Source organism: Rhinichthys klamathensis, unplaced genomic scaffold (assembly GCF_029890125.1).
Source record: "Rhinichthys klamathensis goyatoka isolate OS25496 unplaced genomic scaffold, OSU_Roscu_1.1 h1tg000318l_1, whole genome shotgun sequence".
NCBI classification, from domain to species: domain Eukaryota; kingdom Metazoa; phylum Chordata; class Actinopteri; order Cypriniformes; family Leuciscidae; genus Rhinichthys; species Rhinichthys klamathensis.
This window is the reverse complement of record NW_026606834.1, coordinates 1,596,681-1,608,717: the sequence shown is the minus strand read 5'-3', so window position 1 is coordinate 1,608,717 and position 12,037 is coordinate 1,596,681. Positions and strand designations below refer to the sequence as shown.

Below are 12,037 nucleotides of genomic sequence, written 5' to 3'. Positions count from 1 at the left end.
CCGGGACGTCTGGTCACCCTATGATGGACACTTAACTATCCCATGAGACATTCATAGTTAAGCATGAATTTCATACTATATAGAACACACTTTTTTAGCACTCGCAAAGTACGTAATCATTCAAAATAAGTACCTAATCAAGAGAATATGCATTTTCGGATGCAATTATAGTTATGGCTGATAGTAGGGATGCACCGATACCAGTACTCGTGTACTTGTAAAACTACCCCGATACAACCCCACTCGATACCACTTTAAGGGGCCGTTCACATGTCGCGTTTGGAAAGCGCGGCCGCACCGTTTCCATAAAATGTTTCTCCTTCTTTCCACAAGCGCTTGCGCTCCTGTGGCGTTTGTCGTTGCTATAATGCAACCATGAACATAGGCGCGGCTGGAAAAACGAGCGCGCTTGCCGTGCGCCTACATTTGAAATAACAAATTTGCACGCGCAAAAAACACGTGAAATATGAACGGCCCCTTATGGCAACGTGACATTAGCCTAACCTCTCCTCAGATGAGCAGGCAGTCAGAGGAGGAGTAATGTCAGCCGTTTGGAGATATTTTCATATAAGCGATGATGATAAAAGTAGAGAAGACTGCAAACTATGCTCTGCTAAATTGTCAAGAGGAGGGGTGAGAAATAGCTCCTTTAACACAAGCAATTTTATTATACAAGGTGTATAGGCCTATTTACTTTGTTACAGTCAGAAAGTAAAAACATCTGATGAAAATAAAACATTGCTAGAAGAATTGCTAATGGTATTATTAAGTAATCATATCGGTACTTGGTATTGGCAAGTACCCAAATGTAAGTACTTGTACTTGGTCTGAAAAAAAGTGGTATCGGTGCATCCCTAGTTGACAGTAAAAGTGGTATTGGTATATCCCTAGTTGACAGTAAAAGTGGTATCAGTGCATCCCAAGTTGATAATTAAAGTGGTATTGGTGCATCCCTAGTAGATAGTAAAAGTGGTATCGGTGCATTCGTGGTAGATAGTAAAAGTGGTATTGGTGCATCCCTAGTTGATAATAAAAGTGGTATTGGTGCATCCCTAGTTGATAGTAAAAGTGGTATTGGTGCATCCCTAGTTGATAGTAAAAGTGGTATTGGTGCATCCCTAGTTGATAGTAAAAGTGGTATCGATGCATCCCTAGTAGATAGTAAAAGTGGTATTGGTGCATCCCTAGTTGATAGTAAAAGTGGTATTGGTGCATCCCTAGTTGATAGTAAAAGTGGTATCGGTGCATCCCTAGTTGATAGTAAAAGTGGTATTGGTGCATCCCTAGTAGATAGTAAAAGTGGTATTGGTGCATCCCTAGGTGATAGTAAAAGTGGTATCGATGCATCCCTAGTTGATAGTAAAAGTGGTATCGGTGCATCCCTAGTTGATAGTAAAAGTGGTATTGGTGCATCCCTAGTTGATAGTAAAAGTGGTATTGGTGCATCCCTAGTAGATAGTAAAAGTGGTATCGATGCATCCCTAGTAGATAGTAAAAGTGGTATTGGTACATCCCTAGTTGATAGTAAAAGTGGTATTGGTGCATCCCTAGTTGATAGTAAAAGTGGTATCGATGCATCCCTAGTTGATAGTAAAAGTGGTATTGGTGCATCCCTAGTAGATAGTAAAAGTGGTATTGGTGCATCCCTAGTTGATAGTAAAAGTGGTATCGATGCATCCCTAGTAGATAGTAAAAGTGGTATTGGTACATCCCTAGTTGATAGTAAAAGTGGTATCGGTGCATCCCTAGTTGATAGTAAAAGTGGTATCGATGCATCCCTAGTTGATAGTAAAAGTGGTATTGGTGCATCCCTAGTTGATAGTAAAAGTTGAGCTCACCAGCTGCTGGCCCTGAATGCCCCACTCTGCATGCTGCAGTTTAGAGTTCAACACCTCTGGAGGATCCAGCTGCAAAACCTCCCTACACACACACACACGACAACATTCAAATTGACATTGTAACAACAGCTTTTACATTTCTGCTGCACTAGATGCTTGTCGCAACGCCTGTTCAACAGGGTACCCCCAGGATCCTCCAACTTAAATTCAAGGCTTTTTAATACCATTTCAAATTAAATTCAATGCCAACTTCGTACCCATTCCGACAGAAGTATGAGGGGAAAATGTCAAATCTGTATAAATTTGAAACCCCTAGAAAATAATTATGTACAAGTAGGCTACTTGAATTAAATAAAACATTTTATTTAAATAATCAGTCATATTTAAATAAATACGCAACCGCGTTGTAGTGTGCACGCGCACGTGTGTGTAGGCCTATTCTGATAACACACATTTGATTTGTAATATGAGAAGATGTGTTATCTTTTTTAATAACACATTTGAAAACTATACCTCTACCCCACTTAAGAAAATTGAACAGGTGTAGAGCTATTCATGGGGGGCACATATCAAAACTATGTTTACACACATTGCCTACCTACAAGCTACCCGACTGTTAAAACACACCTGACATGTCAACTCGAATGGAGATATGTCTCCATGACACAGCTTTTCTGATGATGTCCTTATACGACCTCAAACTTGTATCGTACAGCTCAGGAAATTCTATCTGAAAGGCGCTTTACGCTGCATGAATTTTTAATTAGCCTACATTAGTAACAGTTCATTTTCTTACGGTATGAACTTAATCCAAGGAAAGGCAAAAAATATATAAGACCTTTGTAACGAGATCCAAGACTTTGTATACCAAATTCAAGGCTTTAAAGGCCTTAATTTGAGATTATCAAATTTAAGACTTTTTCAATGCTTTTAAGCTTTTTTTTATTTTTGACTTCACTTTACTTTACTTGAAGATTAATATTTTGTAAATAAAGTGGTAGATTATGTTGTTTTTTTGCAAACCACAGAACAAACCACTCGTGTCGCTTCATAAAATTAAGGTTAAACCACTGGAGTCACATGGATTACTTTTATGATGTCTTTACTACATTTACGGGGCTTGAAAGAGGTAGTTGCGTAGACCAGTGGTTCCCAACCTTTTTTTGTCTGAGACCCCCTTTTTCCCAAGAAAATATTTTAGGGCCCCCCTTCACATTTAATGATATTATCGCTCTTGTAAGCTTGCAGCAAGGATGACAAAATATGTTTTTTTCAAACAAATGGTGTGTTTATGGACAAATAATAGCCTATAATATTGAAAATACAATAACAAAAACATCAGTAGGCCCTTTGTAATTTAAAAACGTAAGCCTAGGAGAAGCCTATAAATTGGCCCTATTTGAAATGCAAAAACAAAAATATTCACACTGGTGTGTAGGTAAAAAAAGAAGAAAGAATATAGGCTATTACTAAATGACTGTTGTCTGGGGCCTCAATACTTGCATGTTATTTGTGAGGCTTTATCAATGTGAGGCTTTATTTTTTACGCTTTTGGCGCTTTAGCGAGCGATAATAAACTTACGTTTATTAAAGGGATAGTTCACTTTGAAATAAATTTTTGATATGTTTTAGCTTACCTCAAGGGCATCCAAGATGTAGGTGTCTTTGTGTCCACAGTATTTTCAATTGTGATATTTTTAGGTCAAACCGTTCTTGTCTGTCAGTCATATAATGCAGGTCTATGGTCACCACCTCAAAGAGCATGCACAGAGAAGTCCAAATTAAACATGATTTAATGACTCGTAAATGTAAGTACACATTGATGGCCTAAGACACGAAACGAGCGGTTTGTGTGAGAAAACGAACAGTATTTATATTGTTTTTACCTCTTGTAAACACAGCCACGTCCAAGTGATCTGAGGGCGCCGGCGCTTCGGTCTGCGCGTTACAAGAGGTAAAAACGATATAAATACTGTTCGTTTTCTCACACAAACCGCTCGTTTCGTGTCTTAGGCCATCAATGTGTACTTACATTTACGAGTCATTAAATCATGTTTAATTTGGACTTCTCTGTGCATGCTCTTTGAGGTGGTGACCATAGACCTGCATTATATGACTGACAGACAAGAACGGTTTGACCTAAAAATATCACAATTCAAAACTACTGCGGAAACAAAGACACCTACATCTTGGATGCCCTTGAGGTAAGCTAAAACATATCAAAAATTTATTTCAAAGTGACCTATCCCTTTAACAGAATAATGCGTCTTTCGGAAGAACATTGTAGCCGGAACTACTTCTCTCTGTGTACGTCTATGACGAGTCACGCAGGCACTGGGCTACTCCGCAGCGCAGCGATCCGAACCAGTGTAAAATAGTCCCAATGTAAACACTTATTATAGGTGTACCATAGTGCTTCAGGATAAGACAAAAACACGGATTGGAAAATGGATTCATGATGAACTTGCTCATTATATACATTTTGTAAATTTGAACAGAAAAAAAGTTAAGGACTTTTATTTAATGCTCATTGCTCAAACCTTTCAAAATATGACGCGACCCCCCAGAGAGCTCGCTGAGGCCCCCTTGTGGGTCGCGACCCCCCTGTTGGGAACCGATGGCGTAGACTCTCGTCGCAATGGAGGGACAGAAATCTCTCAGATTTCGTTAAAAAGATCTTCATTTGTGTTTTCCGAGGATGGACGAAAGTCTCACGGGTTTGTAATGACATGACACCCAAAAATGCTAATTCTGTCATTAACTCACCCTGAGTTAATGACAGAATTAGCATTTTTGGGTAAACTAACGAGTTATGTCTACTTTTTGTGATGGCTAGTATTTACAAACAGTGGGAAACTCTATATTCATGCATTGTGCGCATGTTAAAATATAAAACGGGATTTTAATCTTATGACATATAAATGTGCATATGAATAACATTGTTTTTATAATAAGTTGCAGCCCTATCGGATTAGAGCAAATCTTGAACTGAATAATGACACTATTGTCTTCTATGTCAGCTTATAGCTAAAACTAAACTCATTTCATAATTGATACATTTTACACAGTTAATGAAGTGAACTGTATCAACATTGAGCTGTTCAACATCACAGCCACGTTCAAAGCGTCAGTCGTATCGGACGCTCCTCCTCTCTCATTAGGACTTAATTAATGACATACTTTTCAGCTCATTTCACAATGTTTACCCTAGAACACCTGGCTCAGCAAAGGCATGTTTAAACACTGAATATGATTGACTGTATTCTCTGACCATCTGTGAAAACAATAACAGATCTTACTCCACCTGGTGTGAATGTTGTATATGATGTAGGACGCCGTGAATGAGTGCCGGTAAACCTGCAGTCAGAAAACACAACAACAATGAAGATTAAACCAAACGACCTTCAAGAAAGTTCAAATGACTTCACTAAACACAATCCGATTTTAAACGCATAAATAAACCATATTACTAAAATGAAAGTTTGTGCACAGGAAAAAAAAAAAAAAAATTCTTGCTCGTTTTCCAGAACAAATATCTAAACATCCTTAAATCAAGATACATTTACCGGAGAAGCTAAATTAACTCAGATATTAGCTTTTTCATGCTCAAACCACAACATTACACACTAAAGAAAGATGAACATGGAAAAAAAGCATAATAGAACTCTCTCAGAAAAATGCAAAGCTTCATAAAAAAAACAGAAAAACATCACACACCTGTTTAACATTGTAGGCGAAAAGCATATACTTCATGTCCGGGCTTAAAGAGTATTTGGTGGCTTTAAAAGTGTCCTGGAAAAAAGACGAAAACATGGATGTCATCCTCACTACTGCATGGGATCATAAGCATTCATATCCCCAAACCTACAGGCCTTTTTATAACTTATATAAATTAACAGGCTTTTTAAAATAATTTCTACAGGCTAAAAATGAACTTTTGAGCTCAATTGTATGTTCAGCCAGTGTTTCTACATTAGTAAATTGTTTATTTGGCCAAATGCAAAACTATGCAAAACAAAAATGCATAGAAAAACAAAAAAGCTCACAGGAAAAAGCATACGGTCACGCTTTATATTTAGGGTCCAATTCTCACTATTAACTATGAATTTTGCTTCAATAAACTCCTAATTACGGCTTATTAATAGTTAGAGCAGCTAATATCCTAGTAATATGCATGATAATAAGCAACTAGTTAATAGAGAGAATTCCCTAGATTAAAGTGTTACCAAGCATACATTAACCACAACACAAGATATTAATATTCCACTTGTTCTCTCTTGTTTTTGCATGTGTTCTTTGTATGACAGCCTTGATCAAAATGATTTCAATGCGTTATCACCACAAATAAAACAATCCAAGCACAACTACGCAACAAAATATTGAACAAATTTTGAATAATATTTGAATAATGGGTCCAATTCTCACTATTAACTATGACTTTTTCCTCAATAAACTCCCAATTACGGCTTATTAATAGTTAGAGCAGCTCATATCCGAGTAATATGCATGATAATAAGCAACTAGTTAATAGTGAGAATTGAACCCTAGATTAAAGTGTTATCAAGCATACATTAACCACAACACAAGTTATTAATATTCCAATCTGGCATGTTTCATTGCGTTATCACCACAAATAAAACAATCCAAGCACAACTACGCAACAAAATATTGAACAAATTTTGAATAATATTTGAATAATGGGTGAAGATGTTAATTTTCCTAGGCCAGATATCACTTTAGCCCACTACTGTATAAATAATATTTACTCACAAATGTGACGTTCTTCAGCACGATCTCAGTCTCGTTCGTGAGGATGTTAAACCTGATCACATGTCCATTGTGGTTCCTGTAGATAACCTCAGATTCTGACAAAGAGTAAAAAAAATGAGTTAGTCAATGTCTCCTATCTGTGATCAAGAAAAATATCTGCCAGCGGGGCTGGAAAAATCAACTTAATTCAATTTTTTTGACCCCATTTGCAGATATTTTTTCGTGCTGTCTTTCTCTTTCACCTGTGCTCTAGCTTGTGTCCTGATCTATCTTACACTTCACACTTCCGGACAGATAAACAGGCTGAAAGTAAAGCAGGACTGTTCATCCATTTCACGTTCAGTCATTCACATTTATGAGCTGCTTGACGGTTGTAAAGGTAAATTTCCGGTCTGAGACTCTTGCAGAGCTGCAGTGAGGAAAAGCAGACGACACACGGTCAAACATAAAATAGAGTAATAGATCTCTCAGTAACAAACACAAAACCAGAACAAAACACTGACCGCAGAAAGCAGAACGTATCTGGAAGACTGATTTAAAGAGGATCTATTATGCCCTTTTTCAAAGTCTTGATTTTGTTTTTTGGCTCTACTAGAATTTCAAGCTTAAATGTTTAAAAAACACCTTTAAAGGTACAGTATGTAATTTTTGGCCACCAGGGGTCGCTAATGTCTTACAATAACAAAGGCGTATATCGATGACGCAAAGCATCAAGCGGAATTATGGATCTTGTCGTCAAGCTGATGGATCTTTCATGGATGAGTGAATACTTCAATGTTTTTAACATGACTGTGGTATGAAGCAGGGCGCGATTGCTAACGAGAGACGTAACATTATAAGTTACCAGCGCCACACGCAACGCGAGTCCCGCGGATATAAAGGAATAAGGACATTTCATTCTACCGAACTACACGCAAGTGCTGAATAAGTTACTCACAGGTCAGTTTATTAGACGAATTAAACTTGAGGTAACGCAGCGCTGTTTCACTTGCTCTAACACTTACACTATCACACTAAACTGCATTTGAGTGTGTTGAATGTTGTTAGTTAGGTTAGTTGTTGGCTGAATGAGACTAGCAATAAGCTAGATCAACATTAGAATAACATACAGATCATATTCTAACATTTCATCATATTGAACTACATAGCATTGATTAGTTTTATGTACATTTGCTCACCTGTCTAATAAAGTACATGCAACACTCGCGTCTCTGTCAAGTCGAAGTTAGCCGCGGACGTGGAGCTCTCGGCATCTCGAAAGATGACTTCGTTTTAGTCCTCTTTTTGTCTCAAAGTCTGCTTGCCATGGTCCAAAATGTTTGAACAAAACAACAACAGCGGGAGCGTCCTGCTAAGCATAACCCAGTTGTCCACGTCTGTCGCCATGGTAACTATGGCAGTACGAGCGTAACCGAGGCTAACGCGGATATGACGTCATAGACTGGCGACTCCTCACCGCTGCTCACACACACGCCCCGTTTCCTTGGTTAAAATCGCAATTTTCTCACGATTTACAAATAGTTGGAAACATTGGGGATATTATAAGTAATCAACTAAACAAAATATATAACATTGGCCTAGTGGTTTTTGGATATTTTACTGCAAAAATCCTACATATTGTACCTTTAATGTTTAAAGCTTGAAGAATGAAAACATGCTAAAGTGAAGGAGGTCTATTGCTATCAGAAGGTTTCTGGATTGTCAAGCAAGCTAAAGGCAATCTTACGAGCGGATGTAGAGCCGCTAAAGGCCCATTTGTCAATCTATTACTGCTAAATAATGCATAAACATAAACACATCTGTTTAAAAGGCTAATTGTACAGCTTTGACATTGCTGCGGTTTGAATTTATTTCTTCAAATGCACAGACTTTACATCACTATTTAGGAGCGGAGTCATTAACATAAAAAAGGATCCGGGAGCTGATGTGCACGTGACACAAACGGCTCGACTCGAAGAGTTGTGCAAAAGGTGAACTTTGCTGAGAGATTTGTCTAGAAGTTGTTCAGAAGAAGAACGGCCACTAGCGAATGTGATCTCACTTTCTCTCTAGTCAACGCCAGCATTTACAGAGCGCAGTTCATTAAAGCATTCATGACTACAGCGGAAAGTCAACGATTCTCCGATGCGTCGCGATTCTCTCTTCAACGATACTGAATTTCGTTTTTAACCGGCAGATTCGTGATGGTACTGCATTAGTGGCCAAAAGTGATGTCCGGAGGGGATATTTGTTTTTAATGACCCTACAAGTTTAATTAAACCATCAAAATATGAGGAAAATATATATTTTTAAATATTTTAAATATGAGGGAAGAACAAAGCGCTAAACTTGGTTTAAAGCTGCAGTCCGCAGTTTTCCCTCTTTGTCGCCATCTCTGTTCGAAATCTGCAATTGCAGTTATTATCGGAATTATCAACTTTACGTGAGTTGTGCTTCGGCGCGGCACAGCGCGGATGAACACAGTGTTTGAGGAGAGTGTGTGTCTGTCAGTCCCCGCGCCGGTGTCGATAATGGCATTCAGAATCACAGATTATTCTTTTGGGAAGTATGACCAACATAATAATTTTCACCGGAAAATGTCATCTGAACAAGTGAGTAACATCCACTTTTGTTCTGGTTCTGACATTGCAGTAAATCGCGCTGATTAAATCTAACAATCGCTTATCAAATCACGCAAAACCGTGCAAATTATACTTTGTTTTCAAATTGTTAATGTTAACAACGTCAGCATTGCGCGACTACATGTAATGTCCTTCCGATATTATCCTTGTCTTCGCATGGGTCCAGTTGCGGTCTCTTGTTTTCTGTAAGTTTTGAACCCTGGCTGGTTATGTATTTTTTCAAAAATGTATTTTGGATCATGTTTAACCCTACGGACTGCAGCTTTAAGGTATTTTTCTGACCATTTTTTTTCTTATTTTTTTGTCGAACTGCTTTCAAATTTCATGTGGTAATGTGCGACTATAAGCACTTTATATAATGCACTTGCATCTCAAAATGCTTTTATGATGTGAAATTAATGTAAACAGTCAGTTATGTCTTAAAGTGGTATTTCACCACTGACAGAATGGGTTTTCAATAAAACTTAGCTTTAAAGCTTCAACATCCATAATGCAGTGGGCATGGTGCCGTCCCCGTCTGCTATGGATATCAGTGGCGGCTGCTGGTCTTTCAAAGAGGGGAAGATCATTTTCGGCATAAATCATAAAAACTGTCCATTTATTTATACGTAAATTCCCTGTCGTACCAACTACGCGTCTTTTCCAGTGACTTAACCAGTGTCCTCTCATTGGCCAGCAGGGGGAAATGTGGGAATTAGGTTCAACTGAAACGTGGTGTATAATTGTGTGAAATGTATTGGCTAGCAATTTCGCCAAGCAAATAACAAGAAATAGGTTGCAGCAGTTTGTGTTTCGACTACACTTGCAAAATCCGTGATGGGACTGAGCTCGAATAGCTTCAGCATCAGCGACTTTTTATAGTACAAAATCGCTATCAATCAAAAGGAGATTAGTCTTTTGACAGACCCTCCAATCATCACGCAGAAGCCCGGAGTCCAGCCCACTCCTAATGTTTACGCCCAGACACGCTGAGCGTCCCCCGGGACATAATCGCAGCATCACACACACACTCACTCACACACACACTCACACCCAGACACGCTGAGCGTCCCCCGGGACATAATCGCAGCATTTATCCAATGACCGTCTAGTTTCGAAATACTGAAAAAACTGTTCAAAGCAGCCCCACTGAAGTCAATGGACGCTCGGCTTCAACAGGGAAATGCACAGGCGCTACGGGAATGTATGAGAAGGATCGAGTCCGCCGACCTGCTATATGGAGCTGATTCTGAACGAACTCGTCTTCGAGATGAACGTGTTCAAACACTTTTTAGTCAATAAAATGTTAACACAATAGTACATATTTGACCATTCATTTTTTGAAATCCCCACTGATGGATATGCTTGAACAGAGTCAAATACCACATTGCTTTAGTAGGAAATACTTCTTAGCAAACTTTTTTAGTCACAATAGTGTCGAGTCTGTTGACTAGCTGAAAAGAGTCATAAATATGGAGAGAATGCCGCGACGGACAATCTGAAAACCTCTGTGTTTGTAGTCAGCATTTCAAAGAGGATGACTATGAACAGTGTTTTAGGGCAAAAGGAGGATAAACCTGAAAGAAAGCTGTTGCCATAGTTTAACCCTTTAGTCGCCGACACAGACCAGCAAGCTGTATTCATTGTACCGTGACTCTTCAACCATTCGCACTATCAAAACCATTCAAATTGCCCCTGACAGTAGACAACATGCGCTTTTCGGCAATATACGGCTTATTACGGTAATTCCGTCAGCAAATGACAGCAGCTTTCTGGCAGAACGGGAAGGAAGGATTTGAACAGAGAGATACGAAGCGCGGCAGGTTGGAGTGTTTTGGATTGCATAAAAAGTAAAAGAAACTAACAAATACATCGCGAAAGAAGTGGTAGACAGCAGAAGAGGGGATTGGGATGATTTTTAATTAAACTTGGGAGGCGGATGGCCGTTACTCTTTCACGTATCTTTACATGTGGTGTATGCATGTGTATGTGTGCGTGCCTATGAATGGACGCATTTGTATGTGTGCGAGTATGAAAAAAAGTGTCCTAAATGAAAACTGTGCCACCCAATGTGACAAAAAAGACTTGTATCTGATGTATTATACTTCATTTTTCAACTTTAAAGTGTTAGTTCCTTTCGTTTGTGATAAAATCTAAATAAAAATCAAAAAATGTATTCTCGTTTTTTACAATTTTTGTCTATTTAAATTCTATTTACAAACTCACCACACACAATAATGGTCAATAACTGTAATTTGTTGAAAGCTAATCTTTTTCTGAAAAATATGACACCTTGCACATTATTTTAGAATTTTACAGTCAAAAAATCAAAATGTATAAAAAAACACCTATTTTAGCTTCAGGTTCTAAAGGGTTAAAGACTTGACAAAAGTACGATAACATTTTCAGTGATAAAACTACTCTTACTAAGAATAGAATAACTGCTCTGTTAATAACCCTCTGTCGACCCGACGGTCCGTGGGCAAAAAAGCGGAAGCACAATCTGAAGTTTTCATGAAATCGGACGAAAAATGTGAATTTCTCAGCCCAGGTAACACGGAGAAAAGAGTAAACATTGTTCATTTACATATACTACCGACAACACAAAGTGGGTTGAAATTACACTTTAATGGATTAGACAGACAGTACAAAACATCTGATGTGTCAAAATAGATCTGTGCATTAGTGTGTGTGCAGCCTATTAGATCTCCCGATGCCTATGATGTCACCAGCAATAATCGAAAAACTGTAAAGCTGAGAAAGTGTAAAATCACTCGCTATGAAATCTTTATTCTCTTGTAGTCTACAGATGCGATGCGTTCACTCGTT

General features: G+C 38.4%; 1 protein-coding gene across 2 annotated transcripts in view; it reads right to left on the bottom strand.

Moving 5' to 3' along the window:
- Positions 1-12,037, bottom strand: part of LOC130105363 (inactive dipeptidyl peptidase 10-like) — a 118,525-nt gene that overhangs the window by 44,935 nt on the left and 61,553 nt on the right. For both annotated transcript variants that reach the window (XM_056271348.1, XM_056271349.1), the window contains exons 4-7: positions 6,609-6,703; positions 5,556-5,630; positions 5,143-5,195; positions 1,839-1,920 (exon numbers count right to left, since the gene is read on the bottom strand). In XM_056271348.1, coding sequence (XP_056127323.1) covers positions 1,839-1,920; positions 5,143-5,195; positions 5,556-5,630; positions 6,609-6,703 — 305 coding nt within the window. The remainder of the gene's footprint in view (positions 1-1,838; positions 1,921-5,142; positions 5,196-5,555; positions 5,631-6,608; positions 6,704-12,037) is intronic.